The sequence below is a fragment of the Anabrus simplex genome, chromosome 2, assembly GCF_040414725.1.
Source record: "Anabrus simplex isolate iqAnaSimp1 chromosome 2, ASM4041472v1, whole genome shotgun sequence".
Taxonomy (NCBI): domain Eukaryota; kingdom Metazoa; phylum Arthropoda; class Insecta; order Orthoptera; family Tettigoniidae; genus Anabrus; species Anabrus simplex.
In genome coordinates, this window is record NC_090266.1 from 892,769,587 (window position 1) to 892,790,520 (window position 20,934).

The following is a 20,934-nucleotide window of genomic DNA, read 5'->3' on the forward strand; positions in this document are numbered from 1 at the left end:
TTATCTTCTATTCTTCAGCACCAATGCTCCATATTTCACTTTCCTTAAAGTGCTATACTTCAGAAGAAGAAGAAAATTAGAAACAAATATTCAATGCACATGGTCATGGAAGAAGTTATAATATTGAAATATGAATATGATAAAAATATTTGTATGGAATTTTCATTTTCAACTTGATTTACAATTTCATTTAAAAATTAAAATAAAATAAATAGCCTACCTTTATCAAATACATAAATTTAGGAAATTCTTACTGCTTATAGGAAGTTATTATGAACTAATGGTAAACAATCATTCTGTACTTACAACAATGCCTCTCATCACTTCCATTTGGACAATCTATGATACCATCACAGCGTTTTTCAGGTGGTATACACACAGTACCTATACCACAATGGAGGTGTCCTTCCAGGCAGTAGCTGCAGCCTGTTTCATCTGAGAGATCAGGGCAGTCGACTACCCCATCACATATCCTTGATGACAAGCCCAGCTTCTGCAGCTCTTTCATGCAACCTAATATAAAAGCAAATTACCAAAGTCATACTACATGGTGTAGTTATATGCTGGTGGTTACCCACTCCTGGAGCAATAACAAATCAATCATCAAAATAGATTATTTTATGACTATCAATATGGTTTTTTAAATAATAGAAATACTGTGAATGCAATGGTTGATATTTTAACTTACTTTCAAAGTGCCTTAGATAAAGATTCTCTAGCTGCAGACTAACAAAAGTCTTTTGATAGTTAGTGATCTATGAGTTGATAATTGGAAAAATAATAGAAATTGGTATATTATGTGGAACAGCTTTAAGAACGTTTCAAGATTTTTTAAAAGACAGGGCCTAATATATATCTCTAAAACATGCAAAAATTCCATTAAAACATACAAAGGATCTGTATATGGAACAATACACTTTCTAATTTTTATTAATGATATTAGGGAAACGAGATCTAAAATGTAAGCTCAACATTATTTTGTTAATGACACTAACCTGTTTTATGCCAGAGACACAGTGAGGGATTTTCAGAATGATACCATGTATCATCTTGGGATTCTTGACATGTGGTTCAATTACAGTGAATTATTAATTAATTTAAATATATATATATATATAATTTTTCAAAAACAGTCTCTTCACATTGATAGGTAATATGGTTTTGAAATGTACCACATATCAATTTAAATATCTGGGGTTGATAATTGATTCTCAGTTGGTTTGGGATGCTCACATTAATTATATCATAAAGAAAATAACTTCCTTTATTGGTACTATGCTCAGATTACACTATCCCACTTCTACTGTTCTCAAGAAATGTTTTTATCATTCAATGATACATTGACATTTTTAATTCTTGTGTGTCATTTGGAATTGGTGCAAAAAGGAAGTTTTATAACAACTTTGGGTTCTTAAAAAATAGAGCAGTTAGAAAACTTTATGGCCTTGACTATTCCATTTGAACCAATACTAATTTTAAGGATAATAATATACTCAAAATTGAACATACCATAAAATATGAGGCTATTTTCTTCATTTGGAAGTGGTACATGGCTAGAACTTACATAAATTTGAAACTAACCAGTAATGCTGATGTTCATAACTACAGTACCTTCAAGAAACTCTAATAGAATACATCCTCATCCCAGAGAATCATTCAAATCTAGATTTAAAAGTATTTTCACAACTTGTCAAAACTATACAATGAATTACCTAAACTTGTATTTGAAATAAAACAGCCATCAATGAAAGCTGAGATAAAAAATTATAAAGCGCAGTCAAATGAAAACCGAACATCTGCCATAAAATATATTCCGTGCGAAAGATGGAGTATCGATACTGCCATTGGTGTGATAGGAGAACTGCATAGTGACAACTCACAGGTGCACACAGTTGTTGGGTTATGTCTTTATTGGTGCAGAGACTGGTCTAGTGTGTTCGTCCAGCTGTAGAAATGGAGGCAAGCAAAGAAGAGCAGAGAAGTGTGGTTGGTTTTCTGGTGGCTGAGGGTGCTGGAGTACGCTAAACTCATTGTTGTATGTCTGCTGGAGAACACTACATGTCCATGACGAGTGTGCACGAGTGGCATAGGAGATTCCGAGAAGAGAGCACATCTCTGCAAGACGATGCATGTCCAGGACAGACCCATCGAGCCATTACTCCTGATGTGATAGGGTGGATAGATGGCCTTATCTGGGAAAACCAATGAATCACGGAGGGAGAAATTCATGTTCAGGTCGGCATTAGCCATGGCTCCATGCATGCCATTACCAAAGATCACTTGCATTTCCGCAAAATTTGAACGCAGTGGCTTCCTTATCAACTGATGGAGGGACAAAAGATTGACAGAATGACGTTATGTCCACAGTCGTATCACGAGGAAGAGTATGCGTTTCTGTCCTGTATCGTCACAGAGGACAAAACGCGGTGCCACCATTTCGAGCTCGGGAGCAAATCACACAGCCAACAATGGAAACATCGCAATTCTCTGTCGCCAAAGAAATCCAAAGCTGTTCACACATGTCATGATGACCTTCTTCTTTGACTGCAGGGTCCCTCTGCTTGTCGACTTCCTCAAGCGTGGAACCACAATCAATGCGCAGTGCTATGAAGACATTTTGCAGAAACTGCAACGCACAATAAAGTCAAAATGCCCTGGAATGCTGTCGGATGGAGTCATCCTGTTTCATGATAATGCTCACCCCTATACTTCCAATCTGGCGATTTCCATACAGCGCAGAATTTTCACCTTGTGATCTTCACATTTTTGACAACCTAGAGAAGGACATTCGTGGACTTTGGTTGCATTCGTACAAGGAAGTGTAAGAGTGAGTGCGATTGTGTATCCATCAGCGACCTACCTCATTCTACAAAACTGGAGTTGATTGTCTCGTCTCCCAGTGGGATAAATGTATTAACACTTTTGGTAATTACTTTTCAATAAAAGCATTCCAGGTTCACTTTGTAGCGGGTGTTCATTTTTAATTTGACTGAACCGGGCGAGTTGGCCGTGCGCGTAGAGGCGCGTGGCTGTGAGCTTGCATCCGGGAGATAGTAGGTTCGAATCCCACTATCGGCAGCCCTGAAGATGGTTTTCCGTGGTTTCCCATTTTCACACCAGGCAAATGCTGGGGCTGTACCTTAATTAAGGCCACGGCCGCTTCCTTCCAACTTCTAGGCCTTTCCTATCCCATCGTCGCCATAAGACCTATCTGTGTCGGTGCGACGTAAAGCCCCTAGCAAAAAAAATTAAAAAAAATAATTTGACTGCTGCTTTATTTCTTAACCCGGCATTAGTTGCAGCTGATTTAACAGATCGGGAAGAGAATTTTCTAGTTGTCCCTTGAAGATGTTAGGCTGCCCTGCACTTTGCTTCACGCTATCTCCCTAGCTAAACAACAGGTACCAGTCAGTATGACTTACAAACTTCATCTGTGATTATTGTTACCAGCACGAGCCTTCATGAACTCAGTGATTGTCGCGACTAAAGACAAAAGTTTCTATGATTTCATTATTTTCTTTTTGTTTAACTTGTAATCTGTAGAATAAAAAACCAAACCAAACCAAACCCCATGGCACTACAGCCCTTGAAGGGCCTTGGCCTACCAAGCGACCGCTGCTCAGCCCGAAGGCCTGCAGATTACGAGGGGTCGTATGGTCAGCACGACGAATCCTCTCGGCCGTTATTCTTGGCTTTCTAGACCGGGGCCGCCATCTCACCGTCAGATAGCTCCTCAATTCTAATCACGTAGGCTGAGTGGACCTCGAACCAGCCCTCAGGTACAGGTAAAAATCCCTGACCTGGCCGGGAATCGAACCCGGGGCCTCCGGGTAAGAGGCAGGCAAGCTACCCCTACACCACGGGGCCGGCAATCTGTAGAATATCTGATGTAAAATATTCATTTGAAGCAGTATTTCATACAGCATTTCAAAGTGAAATAATAGAGATTGCAAATATTGAGCAGCAGCGAGTTTATTGCTTGTGTGTGTACTTTGCTTCACGCTATCTCCCTAGCTAAACAACGGGTACCAGACAGTATGACTTACAAACCTGCCAGGTATACATTGGGAGTCTACAAAACATCTGTGGGATAAGATACTGGGCGAAACATATTTCGAGTAACCATGTCCCTTGAAAAATTTTGTAAGATATCGAGTGTTCTGTGATTTGACAAGAAATCTACTAGAGAAGAAAGACGATGCACTGACAAACTTGCCGCAGTTCATAGTATTTGGGAGAAGTAGGCAGAAGTCCTTCCTAAACTGTATAATCCAGGAGAAAATGTTACTGTCGACAAGCAGTTAGTAACATTTAAAGGCCACTGCCCATTCAAGTAGTATATACTAAGTAAACCGGTAAAATATGGGAATCAAAATATGGACCTTGTATGACATCAAATCTTCAAATGTACTGAAAGCCCAAATTTATAAAGGAAAGGAGAGTGGAGCGGCAACAGAAGAAAATCATGGAATGAGGATAGTAACCGATCTCACTTCTGAGTTACATGGTCAGAATATCACGTGTGACAACTTTTTACGTCATACAATTTGGGACAGCTACTTCTAAAATGGAAATTGACTATGTTGGGAACTATATGGAAAAACAAGGTGGAGCTTACATGTAAAATGACCAACAAGGAGGTACAGAGCTCTTCATTTTTCTTCACAAAGGACACTGCTGTGGTCAATTATATTCCTAAGATGAATAAAAGACTTGTACTTATAATCTCCACCGCAATGAGGAAATTAGTGACAGAGCTCATAAGAAGCCAAAGATGATTCTGGACTATATTCCACCAAAGAGGATGTAGACACGATCCATTATCAGGTACACATACATGCAAATGAACAACCGATAGGTGACCAATGATAGTTTTCTACAATATTTTTGATGTTTCTGCTTATAATGCATACATTTTGTAGACTTCGACTGACCCTAATTGGAATGCAAGCAAGTTGACTAGAAGGAGAATATTCTTGGTGGAACTTGGAAAGTCACTGATAGAGAACAAATTGCATCAAAAACACATTTCCCAACAACAGAAGATTCTTTGAGAATGGTCAGAAGCATCCAAAACTCTATAGATGTGGCTGGTGTGTCAGAATCAGTAACAACAAGAAAATCTACAAAACGTGCATGCTGTAATTTCTGCCCATCAAGCAATGAAAATAATACAAACATGTTGTGCGGAAAATGTAGTAAACATATTTGCAAAACACGTCACATACTTGTATCCAAACTGCAATCAGTAAGAAGAAAAGTAAAAAAAGTAAAAAAAAAAAAAAAAATACTGTAGTGTTTTCTAAGATGAATGCCTGCACTGAAAACTGTCCGTTGTTTCAAATTTATGTGAATACTTGCGTCTAAACTGCAAACAGTAAGATGAGAAATACGAAAAAAATGTAGTGCTTTCTAAGTTGAATGCCTGTATTCAAAACTGTCTGTTGTTTCAAATTTATGTGATTATTTAAATAAGAAATGTTCCTTAATAAAGTTTCATGTACTATTTTTATTATTATTGTTGTTGTTGTTGTTGTTGTTGTTGTTGTTGTTGTTGTTGTTGTTGTTGTTGTTGTTGTTGTTGTTGTTGTTGTTGTTGTTGTTGTTGTTGTTGTTGTTGTTGTTGTTGTTGTTGTTGTTGTTGTTGTTGTTGTTGTTGTTGTTGTTGTTGTTGTTGTTGTTGTTGTTGTTGTTGTTGTTGTTGTTGTTGTTGTTGTTGTTGTTGTTGTTGTTATTATTATTATTATTATTATTATTATTATTATTATTATTATTATTATTATTATTATTATTATTATTACCAACAAGGTATTAGAACAGAACAACAAAGTTGATAGCTAACAACTGTACAGAAATGTATGTTTGTAGAAGATATGTACAGTGTTTACATATCTTGGGTCATATTGACCCAACCAGTATATTTGTCAAGTAAAAGTGAACAGAACAGCAGGGTTAATTGACATGAAAATTAGATGTAAAGGCAGGTTCTGATCTGAGAGATTGCCGGGACTAATATTCATCTTTTCAAGTTTACCATGAATTCAAACAGAACGTATTGCTTGGATAATGTTAAAGATGTGGAAAAGGTAGTCAGGATGCTTCAGGAGGAAGATGACATCAAAGTAACATTGATAGTAAAGAGGAAATGGACACCGCAGAATGAAAGTGATGACAATGCTGAAAAAGTTTCAGATTAAGATTCCAATGAAGGAAATAACATTTCTGGCTATTTCATCGCAGTACAAGAAAGGAGAAATATAATTATTAATTCCTGGAAGTGGGCAGCTTCCAATGAAGACTTCTAGAAAACATGAGCCACAGAATACACTGATACGTCTGCCCGTGGTCAAAGGTGATGCAAGAAATGTAAATGATATTGAAGATACCTGGAAGCCCCTCATTGATGAATCTGTGCTGACTTCTATAGTGACTTACACCAACCAGTACATAATAAAAATTCAAAATAAGTTTCAGAGACTGATGAATGGTAAAACAACTGATACAACAGAATTGGAAAGCTTCATTGGGCTTCTGTACCTAGAAGAAATATACAAAGTCAACCATTTGAATCTGGAAGAGCTATGGGGTTTAGGTGGTGATGGCATTAAAACTTTTAGATTAGTTATGGGTCTAAGATGATTTAGGTTTTTGTTGCGATGCCTAAGGTTTGACAACTGCACAACAAGGCAAACAAGAAAGCAAACTGACAAACTGGTACCTCATAGAATAATTTTCAAACATTTTGTATCTAATTGCCAAAAGTATTATTCTCTTGGAGAAAACTTGAAAATTGATGAAATGCTGGTTGGTTTCCATGGGAAATGTTCATTTTGCCAATATAGTCCCAAAAACCAGCCAGGTACAGGATAAAAGTATTTTCTCTGGGTGACACTACTGTTTGTTATACCTTCAATTTGGAAGTATATATAGGTATTCAACTAGAGGGCCCTTATTTTCTAAGCAATAAGCCAGCCGATGTTGTCAAAAGATTAGTAAACTAAACTCGTGTCCTCATCCCGAGGTGGTGCAGCCCCTTCCGGGCACACCTCCAATGGAGTTGAGCTGCATGTATCATTTCAACCACATACCAGCCCTCCTGCTATTCTTAAATCTCTGGCAGTACCGAGAATCAAATCCGGACCCCCGAGAGAAGAGCAGCTAATAGCGCTAACAATTACACTACAGGGATGGACAAGAAAATATTAGTAGAACCCGTGAGAACACCAGAAGAAACATCTCAATAGACAATTGGTTCACGGACTACGCTCTGATGGTTGACCAAACAAAGATGAAATTGTCTTTGATGGAGACAATGAAGAAGAACAAACCACAGATTCCCCAGGAGTTCAGGAAGATACTAAAAGAACCATTATATAAATCTCTATTTGGATTCCAAGAGAATGGAACTATAGTTTCCTACTGTACGAAGAAGGGGCAAAATGTAATTCTGCTCTCCAGTCTTCACAAGATGACAAAATCTATGACAAGGTGTCAGGTGATGTAAAAAAAAAAAAAAAAAAAAGATTAGTGGAGCCCGTGAAGAACACTGGAAGAAACATCACAATGGGATTCATGGACTACACTCTGATGGCTGACCTAACAAAGATGAAATTGTCTTTTATGGAGACAATGAAGAAGAACAAACCACAGATTCCCCAGGAGTTCAGGAAGATACTAAAAGAACCATCATATAAACCTCTATTTGGATTCCAGGAGAATGGAACTGTAGTTTCCTACTGTATGAAGAGGGAGAAAAATGTAATTCTGCTCTCCAGTCTTCACAAGATGACAAAATCTATGACAAGATGTTGAGTGATGCAAAAAAAGCCAGAAATGAGTACATTTTTTAATTCAACAAAAGGAGGGCTAGACACTGTTGAGTGGATGGTTCACCACTCTGTTGTTTATTGTGCCACATAGCGTTGGCCAATGGTTATATTTCTTCACTATTATGAACATCATTGGTATAAATAATTGGATCATTTACACAGGCAACAGAAACAAAGTCAGGAGCAGGAGTCAGTTTTTACGTACGTTGTCTTCGAAATTGATCTCTGAGCAGATTTGGAGGTGAAACATGAATGATGTCAATTTCTGCAGGAGAGAAGAGAAAAATGTCTTTGGAAGGAGATTCCATCCCTACTCCCCACACTACTGCCACTTGAAAGAGACTACCATGTGTGACCTGTCATTTGGAAGAAAAGAGGAGATGTACACAATACACACACACACTATGTTTGTGTGGCCCACCTGTGTCTGCAACACTGCAGAATGCACTGTCAGTCAGATTGTGGTCAGCTGAATAGAGACATCGAAGACTAATTTCTTGACAGAATGGACTTGTAATTTTTCTTTCTAAAGAGAGCATAAGCAGTTCCTAAGAAGTTTGTTCCTAAGTAAATTTTTATATGTGAGATGTAAGGTTGTTGGTGTAAATAAAGTTTAATTTATAATATCTGTTTACATCATGAAAAATTTCTTGCTTGGCTCCTGATTTATTTTTCTACCATTCCTATGTATTCCAATGAAAAATAACAAACATGGGTGCACCTAGCATAATTTTTGAATAGGCCAATCTCAAAGATCGCTGCAACAAACCAGGCCTGCTTCAGATGCGGGATGAATTAAGAAGTAAGTTTAAGTTATACAAAACATTAACCTAGATTAAGGGTTATTTTGTTTTGTTATGATATTCTCACCGTTGTTCACATTGTTTATTTATATCTTATTTACAAAAAATTATGCCCCTTATGTACCACATGTATTCCTGTATCCCTTCAATGAGAAATTGCTCATGGGAGTCAATATTTCAAAAGAATAAAAAAAGATTACTAAGCATTTTTTTTAAACACGGAAGACCAAAGAAAGCACAGTAAAACTTGCTCTGTATTTATTTTGATCAACAGGAATTTCAAAAATATTACAGTATTTTGAATCAAAGTTTCAGTGGTGAAAGACTGATGCACAGTTACCTAAGCCATCAATGAGTCAGTACATTCTTCAGTATGCGTTTCAAGGAGAAACTTAGGAATGTATTCTAAGAATTTTTCCAAAGTATTTTGATTACCATACTTCCATTGTCATTCCATTATGGCAAGCATAATTGGCAGTCATACAAATTTTATTGAAAAATGGAAGGGTATGTATAGGTACTTTAAGGCAGAAGCAGGTTCCACGACAGACATTCCATGAAACATTAATGAACAAGGCGAGTGTGTATGTGAGGATCTTCAAAAGGCAGACGTATTGTCAGCAGTACGTTGGTTACGCGGATAATGTCCAGATAGAGGAGGTGACTAATCCTAAAGAAGTATGAAAATTTACCTATGATAACAACGGCATTTGCAGTAAGATACACAAGTTGAAAACCAGAAAAGCGGCTGGAATTGATAAGATTTCTGGGGATATACTAAAGACAATGGATTGGGATATAGTACCGTATCTGAAGTACTTATCTGATTATTGTTTGCATGAAGGAGCAATACCAAATGAATGGACAGTTCCTATAGTAATCCCTGTGTATAAAGGAAAGGGTGAAAGACATAAAGCTGAAAATTACAGGCCAGTCAGTTTGTCATGCATTGCGTGTAAGCTTTGGGAAAGCATTCTTCTTAATTATATTAGATCTGTTTGCAAAATTAATAATTGATTTGATAGAAGGTAGTTCGGGTTTAGGAAAGGTTATTGCACTGAAGCTCAACTTGTAGGATTCTGGCAAGATATAGCAGATATCTTGGATTCAGAAGGTCAAATGGACTGTGTCGTAATTGACCTGTCTAAGGCATTTTATAGGGCAGATCATGGGAGACTACTGGCAAAAATGAGTGCAACTGGACTGGACAAAAGAGTGACTGAACAGGTTGCTATATTTCTAGAAAATAGATCTCAGAGAATTACAGTAGGTGAAGCTTTATCTGACCATGTAATAATTAAGAAGGGAACTCCTCAAGGCAGTGTTATTGGACCTTACTGTTTTCTTATATATAAATGATATGAATAAAGAAGTGGAATCAGAGATAAGGCTCTTTTGGGGATGATGTTATTCTGTATAGAGTAATAAATAAGTTACAAGATTGTGAGCAACTGCAAAATGACCTCGATAATGTTGTGAGATGGACAGTAGGCAATGCTATGATGATAAACAGGGATAAAAGTCTTGTTGTGTGTTTCACAAATAGGAAAGGTCCTCTCAGTTTTAATTACTGTGTTGATGGGGTGAAAGTTCCTTATGGGAATCATTGTAAGTACCTAGGTGTTCATATTAAGAAAAGATCTTGATTGGGGTAATCACATAAATGGGATTGTAAATAAAGGGTACAGATCTCTGCACATGGTTATGAGGGTGTTTAGGGCTTATAGTAAGGATGTAAAGGAGGGGGCATACACGTCTCTAGTAGGACCCCAAATAGAGTATGGTTCCAGTGTATGGGACCCTCACCAGGATTACTTGATTCAAGAACTGGAAAAAAGCAGCTTGATTTGTTCTGGGTGATGTCCGACAAAAGAGTAGCGTTACAAGAATGTTGCAAAGTTTGGGCTGGAAAGACTTGGGAGAAAGAAGTTGAGCTGCTCGACTAAGTGGCTATTCCCATTTTAAAACCCGTATTGAAGATCAAATGAAAGTAAAAACAATAAATTTATTATTCCACCTATTCAATACTCAACTAGCCTACAAAATTAGGATTTCACCCTTATTTTATTGCTAAACTATTAAAACATGGTACTTGTTTTGCTCATTTGCTGAGCATTTTCAGCCACTTTAGAATTTTAATGCTGATTAGGAATATTGACCTAGAACTTACGTGATTGATTTGTTATTAGCAAGCTTAAAATTAATGCAATTTTTAAGAAAACATGGTTAAACACAATTTCCTTGTGTATTGTGTCAAATGGTTGTGATTTAAGTATAACAGTTATTCACATTTAATAAAATATATTACACTTTTCTTTATATAACATCAAAATGGCTGGTCTAAGTATAACAGTTATTCACATTCAATTAAAACTGTTATAGTCACAAAAGTTTGTTGTTTACTTAAAATGTTTTACTAAAATCTTGAAGAATCATTGTCACTTCTTATAAACTTTAAAAAATGGCTATATTACACTCTTAAAAACATTTTATGAGATCAGGCTAAAGAATTATTGTGTTCGTCATCTTGCTATCTGCAGCTCATGTTTTACCATTTCTTATTATAAGTACTGATTGTTACACACTTGAATTAACATACATTGAAGCTTGTTGTAATCCAACTTCACAATTATCTCGATTAAGATTTTTAAAACCCATGTGTATGAATATGGTCTGGGTCAAAAGGGACACTGAAATTTAATGTTGACAGTTGAACTATGATTTCTCCAAGCAAAGCAATGAGCTTGTTGACATATCTGTAACAATAGAAAATTTTGTAAGGATATATTATAATAAAATATCGAAGCCACGCATTAAAGAATCAGCACTTACCCCTCCGACTCCTGCCTGTGTATCTGTTACTGTTCCTGGCTGCTTGATGACTGCCTGTCATTCCACTAGCACTCCTTGTGTTGTAAGTGTGGATACGTAACTGCGGGGAGTGGGAAGGGGAAGTAGCAGTAGGTGGCACCATGGTGGATGGATTGATTTGTGGAGGGGAATATCTAGAAGTAGTATAGGAGGGGGTGTTTATTCACGTAGAGTGACTATTGATATTATTAGGAATGAAAATGTTTGAAAATTTTCGTCTGTCAAACTGAAATCTTTGTATTAAATATGGTAATTTTTCAGTTAACTCCTTAACTTCAATCTCATCATTCAAATTTTTATCTTTGTTGAAATGTTGGTCCAAGTGGATGATTATATTTTCCAATTCAGTCATCGATTTTCCTTTTTCGATCTTTCTGATTATTCTTATTAAAATATTAGAAAAGGTCATTCACAACCAGATGGAAAATTACCTTAACAAACATGAACTACCTAACAAATACCAATCAGGATTTAAACCTAATCACAGCACCACCACAGCACTACTAAAAGTTACAAGTGACATTCAAGTAGAAATGGACAACAGACAAAGTATTAACCTTGTACTTTTAGACCTAAGTAAAGCATTTGACTATGCGGACAGGGATATATTATTAGCTAAGCTATAAGCACTAACATTTTCTTCAAGCACAATGACGTGGCTGCACTCGTATTTAATTGGAAAGCAGTAGTGCATGTCATTAGGTATGAAATTATCACTCTGGCAACAAACTGAAGTTGGCATAGTTCAGGGCCGTGTTCTAGCAACACAACTCTTTTCATGGTACTTAAATTGAGTTACTACAACATTAAAAATCTTGTAAATATGAATGGATGAAAACCATAACGGTATAAGTAGCATTTTGGTCATTCAGAGAAAAAGGCATTTAAACATCGTCGCCACTCATATAAAGCATGCTATTTGCAGTTATACCACCCATCACTAGAGTGCAGAATATTGCCGCTATCACTTGTATCTCTTTGCTGGTGAAAGGATACATCCTCCTGGAGTTATATCCTGCACTTAACTCATTTTTTAAAAAATGTCACTTATACCGTTATGGTTTTCATCCATTCATATCATTTCTTCACAGATGACTTAAACTATAAACACTGAGTGGCCAAAAGTCACGGGAAGGCGTGAATGACTCGTGTGTGTTACGGCTATCTGTGGCGTAGCTGAGTAGTCTGTCACAGACACCAGTGTCATGAAGATGGCAACACGTTGCAAGTTAACTGACTTTGAACATGGTGGCATGCAGGTGGTTGGAGGAGCACTCCAGTGAAGTTACAACCATTGATTGGCTCTCCAGATCCCCTGATCTTAATCCAATCAAGCATTTACGGGATGCTGTCGATGCTGGTGTACGCTCCATCAACCTGACACCAACTATACAAGACCAACTGTGGGTAGGAGTGCAAGATGCATGGGTCCAGATCCCTCCAGAACGATTCCAACACCTTGTAGAGTTGATGCCTCGCCATGCTGCTGCCGTTTTGTGGGCTCGCAGAGGAGCAACTCATTATTAACAACACATTCAGTGTCTTCCCATGATGTTTGGCCACTCAGTGTGTGTGTATATGTATATGTATATATTTGAGAACAGATCTGAAATACTTGTCATCCACAAACAGTATTCCTGCAAGGTCAGAAAATCTCTTCCCTGCTAAGCTTCCCAATTTACCGCATGACAAGTTACGGAATTCATTCATACCTCATGAAAATAATTCAGTTCATTTTTCACACTTCCTTTTACCCACCCCCTTAAGTGGATATTCTGAAAACAAAAGAATAAGTATTTCTTTATTTTTAAAGGAAATTCAAAATACCAATTTTCATGTCTGTAACCTTCTGTTTTTGAAATATAAGTATCCTCATAAAAATAATTTAATCTTTTCCACTTCCTTTCACCCTCCTCCCCTTAAGTGGATTATCAAGAAACAAAAAAGTATGTGTTTCTTTATTGATAAAGGAGATTCCAAATACCGATTTTCATGACTGTAACATCTTCAGTTTTTGAGATATAACTATCCTGACAAAAAGGAATTCAACTCCTTCTTCCCCCACCCACTCCCCCGCTTAAGTGGCCTTTCTGAAAACAAAAATATGTGTTTCTTTATTTATAAAGGATATTTCAAATACCAATTTTCACGACTGTAACATTTTCAGTTTCTGAGTATCCTCATAAAAAGAATTCACCCCCTTTTTTGTCCTTCGTACAAACCCCCTTACGTTGATTATCCAAAAACAATACAGTACGTGTTTCTTTATTCTTAAAGGAGATTCCAAACATCAATTTTCATGTCTGTAACATATCAGTTCTTCACATATCAGTATCCTAATAAAAAAATCAACCACTTTCTTCAGTCCTTTTCATCCTCCTTAAGAGGTTTTTCCTAAAACAAAAAAAAAAAAACACATGATACTTCATTTTTAGAGGAGATTCCAAATACCAATTTTTACATATGTAACATGTTAAGCTTTTGAGATGTACTGTAGATATGCTCATTTTAGAAATTCACCCCTTTTCTCTTCCCCTTAAGTTTATTTTCCGCAAAAAAAATATGCATATTTCTTTACTTTAACAGAAGATTCTAAAAACCAACCTTCATGTCTGAAACATGTTACGATTTTTGGATATACTATATATATATATATATATATACAAATTTTTATAATTCACCGCCTTTTCTCACACCCGTTCACCCCGCCCCGCCCCCCCCCCCCAAGAGTGGATTTTTCAAAAAAAAAAAAATACATGTCTGTAACATCTTTAGTTTTTGAGATATAAGTATCTTTATATGAGGTATTAACCCCTTTGATCACCTTTTTTCATTCCCCTGAATGGGATGTTCTGAAAACAAAAAAAATTGTTTTTCTTCATTTTTAAAGGAGATTCCAAATACCGTGCCAAATTTTACGTCTGTAAACTTTTAAGTTTTTGAGATATAGATTTTTTTTTTTTTTTGCTAGTTGCTTTACGTCGCACCGACACAGATATGTCTTATGGCGACGATGGGACAGGAAGGGGTTAGGAGTGGGAAGGAAGCGGCCATGGCCTTAATTAAGGTACAGCCCCAGTGATATAGATATACTCATTTAAACAATTCACCCCCCTTTTCACCCCCTTAGCGATTGAATATCCAAAAATCCTCCCTTAGTGACTACCTAAACTCAAATGTAAATGTATTCCCAAAATTTCATTTCTTAATGTCCAGTAGTTTTGGCTCGGCAATGATAAATCAGTCAGTCAGTCAGTCAGTCAGTCAGTCAGTCAGTCAGGACCTGTTACTTTATGTACACTGACTGACAGAGCAAATGCAACACCAAGGAGGAGTGGTTCGAAAGGGATGAAAGTTGGGGAAAAAACAGAGAAGGCACGGACGAATAATTGATGTTTATTTCAAACCGATATGCAGGTTACACAATGCGCACGGCATCGACTCAGTAGGATGTAGGACCACCGCGAGCGGTGATGCACGCAGAAACACGTTGAAGTTCAGAGTCAATAAGAGTGCGGATGGTGTCCTGAGGGATGGTTCTCCATTCTCTGTCAACCATTTGCCACAGTTGGTCGTCCGTACGAGGCTGGGGCAGAGTTTTCAAATGGCGTCCAATGAGATCCCACACGTGTTCGATTGGTGAGAGATCCGGAGAGTACGCTGGCCACGGAAGCATCTGTACACCTCGTAGAGCCTGTTGGGAGATGCGAGCAGTGTGTGGGCGGGCATTATCCTGCTGAAACAGAGCACTGGGCACGTAGCGGTGGGCATTTAACGTGCCTTGAATACGCACTAGAGGTGACGTGGAATCATACGCAATAGCGCCCCATACCATGATGCCTCATTGTCTAGGGGTAGGGCACTCCACAGTTACTGCCGGATTTGACCTTTCTCCACGCCGACGCCACACTCGTCTGCGGTGACTATCACTGACAGAACAGAAGCGTGACTCATCGGAGAACACGACGTTCCGCCATTCCCTCATCCAAGTCGCTCTAGCCCGGCACCATGCCAAACATGCACGTCTATGCTGTGGAGTCAATGGTAGTCTTCTGAGCGGACGCCGGGAGTGCAGGCCTCCTTCAACCAATCGACGGGAAATTGTTCTGGTCGATATTGGAACAGCCAGGGTGTCTTGCATATGCTGAAGAATGGCGGTTGACGTGGCGTGCGGGGCTGCCACCGCTTGGCGGCGGATGCGCCGATCCTCGCGTGCTGACGTTACTCGGGCTGCGCCTGGACCCCTCGCACGTGCCACATGTCCCTGCGCCAACCATCTTCGCCACAGGCGCTGCACCGTGGACACATCCCTATGCGTATCGGCTGCGATTTGACGAAGTGACCAACCTGCCCTTCTCAGCCCGATCACCATACCCCTCGTAAAGTCGTCTGTCTGCTGGAAATGCCTCCGTTGACGGCGGCCTGGCATTCTTAGCTATACACGTGTCCTGTGGCACACGACAACACGTTCTACAATGACTGTCGGCTGAGAAATCACGGTACGAAGTGGGCCATTCGCCAACGCCGTGTCCCATTTATTGTTCGCTACGTGCGCAGCACAGTGGCGCATTTCACATCATGAGCATACCTCAGTGACGTCAGTCTACCCTGCAATTGGCATAAAGTTCTGACCACTCCTTCTTGGTGTTGCATTTGCTCTGTCAGTCAGTGTATATAGATATTCTGGCCCTTTACTAAGGACAAAGATACAGAACTAATCTCGGACATCAGCAGAAGTCTGAAAAGCATATTGATAAGGAAGTCCTGTGGACATCTATATATGGGTTACTCACATTATCAAAAGAAAGTTTATTTTCAATCAGAACATTGATAGAGAACATAACAAAGCAGTACTGGATATTATAATACCAAATTGATGGGTTAAACTTAAGGAAAAATATAAAGGAATATTTCATCAGAGGTGATCAAGAGTATTGTTAGTCCTTTGAAAGGGGAACTAGAGGAGGAAAATAAAAATCTAAAATATTTAAAAATGGAAAAGTTCCAATAGATTTATTTCCATCCACTATAATTATATACAAGTAGGTGTTAAATTTCCACTTCCTTAAAACATTTTTACAATCAGTCGAGAAATACATATTTTACAAAAAACAACATAACTCCATATAATTAACAATATATATGGTTATTATCACCAACAGTCAATGGAAATATTTTACTTCCTGAATTCATGGAAGACTCAATCTGTCAGACTCATTCACTCTTAAAATGGTAGGAAAGAGAGCTCATTGTTCATTGCTGATATTCTGATATAAGTGCAGAGTCATAACTGTCCAATATATACAAATTAATGGATAAATAAGCATCAGTGATGAAGTTGCAGAGGTTGCAACAGGCCACATATTTCATTTGAAAAGAGCAAGCATTCTTCTCGGTGAACTTGGCACCGGGGTAAGGCCCATAATATTCGTACCGTACACAAATTTTGGTTATTTTTATGTTCACATTTACCAGTATTGTTAAAGTTTATGAAATATCAGTCAACAATGTAGCCAACATTGAAGAATTATATTATTTTATCCAGTTCCAATGCCATATAGTAAGAATGAATAGGAATGTTTTATAAGTTAATCTCAGGTACAGTACCGTATTTACCCTAATAACCCCCTCCGTCAAATAATGCCCGCACCCTCATTTTAGAAAGGCTCATTTTGAAAAAAAATGAAAAGAACTAAAATTCCATCCATCAATAGAGTAACATGGGCATAAACAAATATTTAGTATCACTCTGTGAGGTCCACGCGGTCTTTACGCAAATATCACTGCTATGAAATATATTTTCCATTAAAATGAGCAAGTAGGCCTACTTACATGACAGGTATTTCATTAATCTGAACTTGCATTATGCTCGATTCCCTGTAGATGGGAAGATTCACTGTCTCTTGCATCACTAGAATCCTCTCCTAAATTACTTACAAGTTTGTCACACTCCACGTCTAAAACACTTCTCACACGTGGTCTCTTTTTACTGGACTTTTTGCACGACCGGTGGTGGATAATTCTTTTCGTGCAATGTAAACACTTGAAATAGACACACCAGCAAAATCTGATGTTAGTTTTGCAATACAGTAAAACCTCGTTAATTCGAAGTCTTTGTAATACAGAAATCGGACTTCATATTACATGATTTCGAATTAACAGCCATCTTGTAATTCAGAAATGCTAACCCTCGTCAGTTTTTGTGGATTCTGCTTTTCCGCATACTGCCTGCTACATGATGTTGTGGCGTTCCTTAAAACGCTGAATACAAAAGAATTATGATTTCACTCTATTTTCAACTATGAAACACACTATAGACACACCAAAGTGAGTGAAAGTGCAGAAAGCTACCCCTGCACGTTCCGGAAGATGCGTTCTATCGTGATGCGGAGAAATTTTTAATTTATGTTACTCTGTAAAATATGGTACTATTTTTAAAAAATGTAAATTCAGTTTAGAATTAAAAGTCTGAAATGTTTTCCGTTTAAATATGACATATGGGGACAGTTTTCTTCTATCTACAGTTGCACAAAGCATAACTGTACACTCAGCATCGAAAACTAGGTGAGCCAGGAGCATGTTGGCAACCTTGACACAAATAAAACCCGCACCCCAATTTCGTGCCTCAAAATTTTTTAAAAAATATGCAGGGATTATTCGTGTAAATACAGTACTAATGGATTTGTGTGAAGTCTATTGTCTGACACCTGTTGTTATTTCTTGAAGGATGTAGCATTTTCATCTGTCTCTTGGCACTGACCAGAGTAAAATGTAGCCTCTGCCAAAGTCCCACTCCTATTTATGGCAGTGACAGTGTGAAAGAAAATGAAGCAGAGGTATAAGAGAAACTAAATCTTTGGAATGTCAAGTTTAAAGAATGTGGACTAAACATTAGCAAAACAAAAACTGTTGAAATGACTATCAACAGGAAAGTCACAGATTCAAACATTTACCAGGACGGAACTCTGTTACTGTCTGTTTCTAACTTCTATAAATACCTTGGTAGTAAAGATAAGTTAACACAATAAACCAAGAAAACTTTAATAGGAATTAGAAATATTCTCAATTTTATTTTCAAATGAGAAATCTACTCTGGGATGATAAAATATCCCAGAGAGCAAAATTGACCATGTTTTAAACCTACTTCATTCCAATTCTCACATATAGACGCAAAACATGTACCCTACATAACAAGGCGAATAGTAAAAGTCAGTCAAGAGGAATGAAATTCATCAGAACAATGAATCAAAAGACATGGAAGGGCAAAATTAAAAATGATGCAAAATACTTGTTACAGAGCTTTTAGGAAGATGCAGGATACAATGGTTCGGGCACATTATGAGGATGGACAGAACGAGAACAGCAAGGAATTACTTTGACAGAGAAGTGGAAGGGGAGAGGCTGGCCGGGAGGCCAAGGAATTGCTGGATAGACACAGTGAAATCGGAGGTCAGCAAAGAGGAATGCAAAGTGGGAGGACAGAGGAACAGAAACTATGACATGAAGAAGTGGCGAGCGCTTGTACACCACACCCGGGAAAATGGAGCTAGAACATGATGATGATGATGATGATGGCGTGTGGCCTCCGGAGAGGCCTGGTGCAGGTCTTTCTAGTTGATGCCATATAGGCAACCTGCGCATCTGTGAGCCCTACCTAGGATGATTTCTAATGCTTAAGACAAGAAAAAAACCACACACACACACGCACGCACACACACACACACACACACACACACACTCACACACTCACTCACTCACTTTGCTCCTAAGCTATTGGAATTAACCAATTAAGGTTAAAATCGCCAATCCTGCTGGGAATCAAATCCGGGACCCGCTTGACCAAAGGTTAGCATGCCAACCATTTGGCCATGGAGCTGGACATGATGATGATGAGATGATGACACTATGGAAGCTGCTGAGGTTTGGGTGGTGCTGACTAGGCCTAATGACAATTCGAGCATGAGAAGTGCATCTAAATATTATGAAAAGTGCTACTCATAGGGTCAGTCATGCTGCAATAGCACTTTCTAGTCCAACAAGAAAAGCAATAGCAAACTACTTCACTCCTTATCCTGCCTAGTATGCCCTATTTTGGTGCTGCCACCAGTTTTTTGTGATTTCCCTTTGACTCCACAACCTTTGGTGGTGATATTTGATGATACAACAAGGCTTGTAAGCTGATGACCTAACACAGACAGTCTAACTACTTTGTGTGAATTATCTATAACAAAGAACGGAAGTCATATGAATACTTTTAATAACTAGCTATTTTCAATTACATTGCACATATGTTCAGCAGAGAGCACCATGAATTACGTGACCTCAAATTTTCACTATCTGGAAAATTCATATTCTTCAGAAAGCCCCAGTGGAAAATACCGTTTAAAGTGGAATACATATATATCCCATGTTTCTCCATCTACTTGAAATATCTCTTATGCACAGAGCCATTCACTTAAAAAATGTGGTCATCATAATAGGGTCTAGAAATTTAACTTTGTAAATATTGGACAACGTATTTTCATATGTACAGTTAGAATCAATATTAGTACTGAACACAAAAAGAAAAGCTCATCAACAGTAAATTTGTATATTTCAACAATAGGCACACAAAAATCAAGTACCGGTAGACATTTGCGTCAAAACTTTCACTGATATAATAAGTCATACATAAACTTAGTTTTGAATATTAATGTAGCAGCTATTCAAGAAAGTGAAATGCAACTGACAATGGTGTCTGGCTAGTAATAAGATCAACACATTCCTTTTTTGAAAATTTCTTTATTGACATAGAAGATTTGTCATGTAGTAGTCTACCTCACTTACAGAGTATCGAATGTGGAATTGTACCTCTGAACAAGGATTTAACAAAATTATTAGTGTACAACAGTCACACCTATTTCAATGATCAACTGAAGACTACACTACAGATCCTTGGCATCTCTTCAGTCTGAATTGAAGGAATAGCATAAGAATACAATGGCAGTACCCATAAACATTACCTGTCCTATTCACTCCAGGTCACCTTATCCAAATGCAGCCTGCAGCTTTTATATGGAATACGTCATTCATTTGCAACCTCTAGCAATTCAACCTTGATGTTATTTACACTTGTATAACATACAAGAATAAAGAGGAAAGAAAAACCTGGGTTAGGTTAAAGCAAACATTAAGTTAATAAAAATTCTCACCTTTTGGCACAGAAAATACGAAACAGAATTGTTAGCAGCATAAACTGCATGAAAAAAATTTCTTACACTCCATTTCAGTATGACGAATCCACTATGCCTTACGTCTCAGAACATTATTATTCAACTTACAAGGTTATGATACCACTATATACAAGATTAGTAGCTAATGGTTCTTAGATGTCTCTTTGGCAGTGAATTATGTACATGTATGTTTGCATTAACCCATGTGTGGTTGAAAGT

At 37.8% G+C, this 20,934-nt stretch overlaps 1 protein-coding gene across 1 annotated transcript in view; it reads right to left on the reverse strand.

The window, feature by feature from the left end:
- Positions 1-20,934, reverse strand: part of LOC136864538 (atrial natriuretic peptide-converting enzyme) — a 277,453-nt gene that overhangs the window by 53,762 nt on the left and 202,757 nt on the right. Inside the window, exon 7 of the mRNA XM_067141648.2 lies at positions 307-513. Within this exon, the coding sequence (XP_066997749.2) occupies positions 307-513 (207 nt within the window). The remainder of the gene's footprint in view (positions 1-306; positions 514-20,934) is intronic.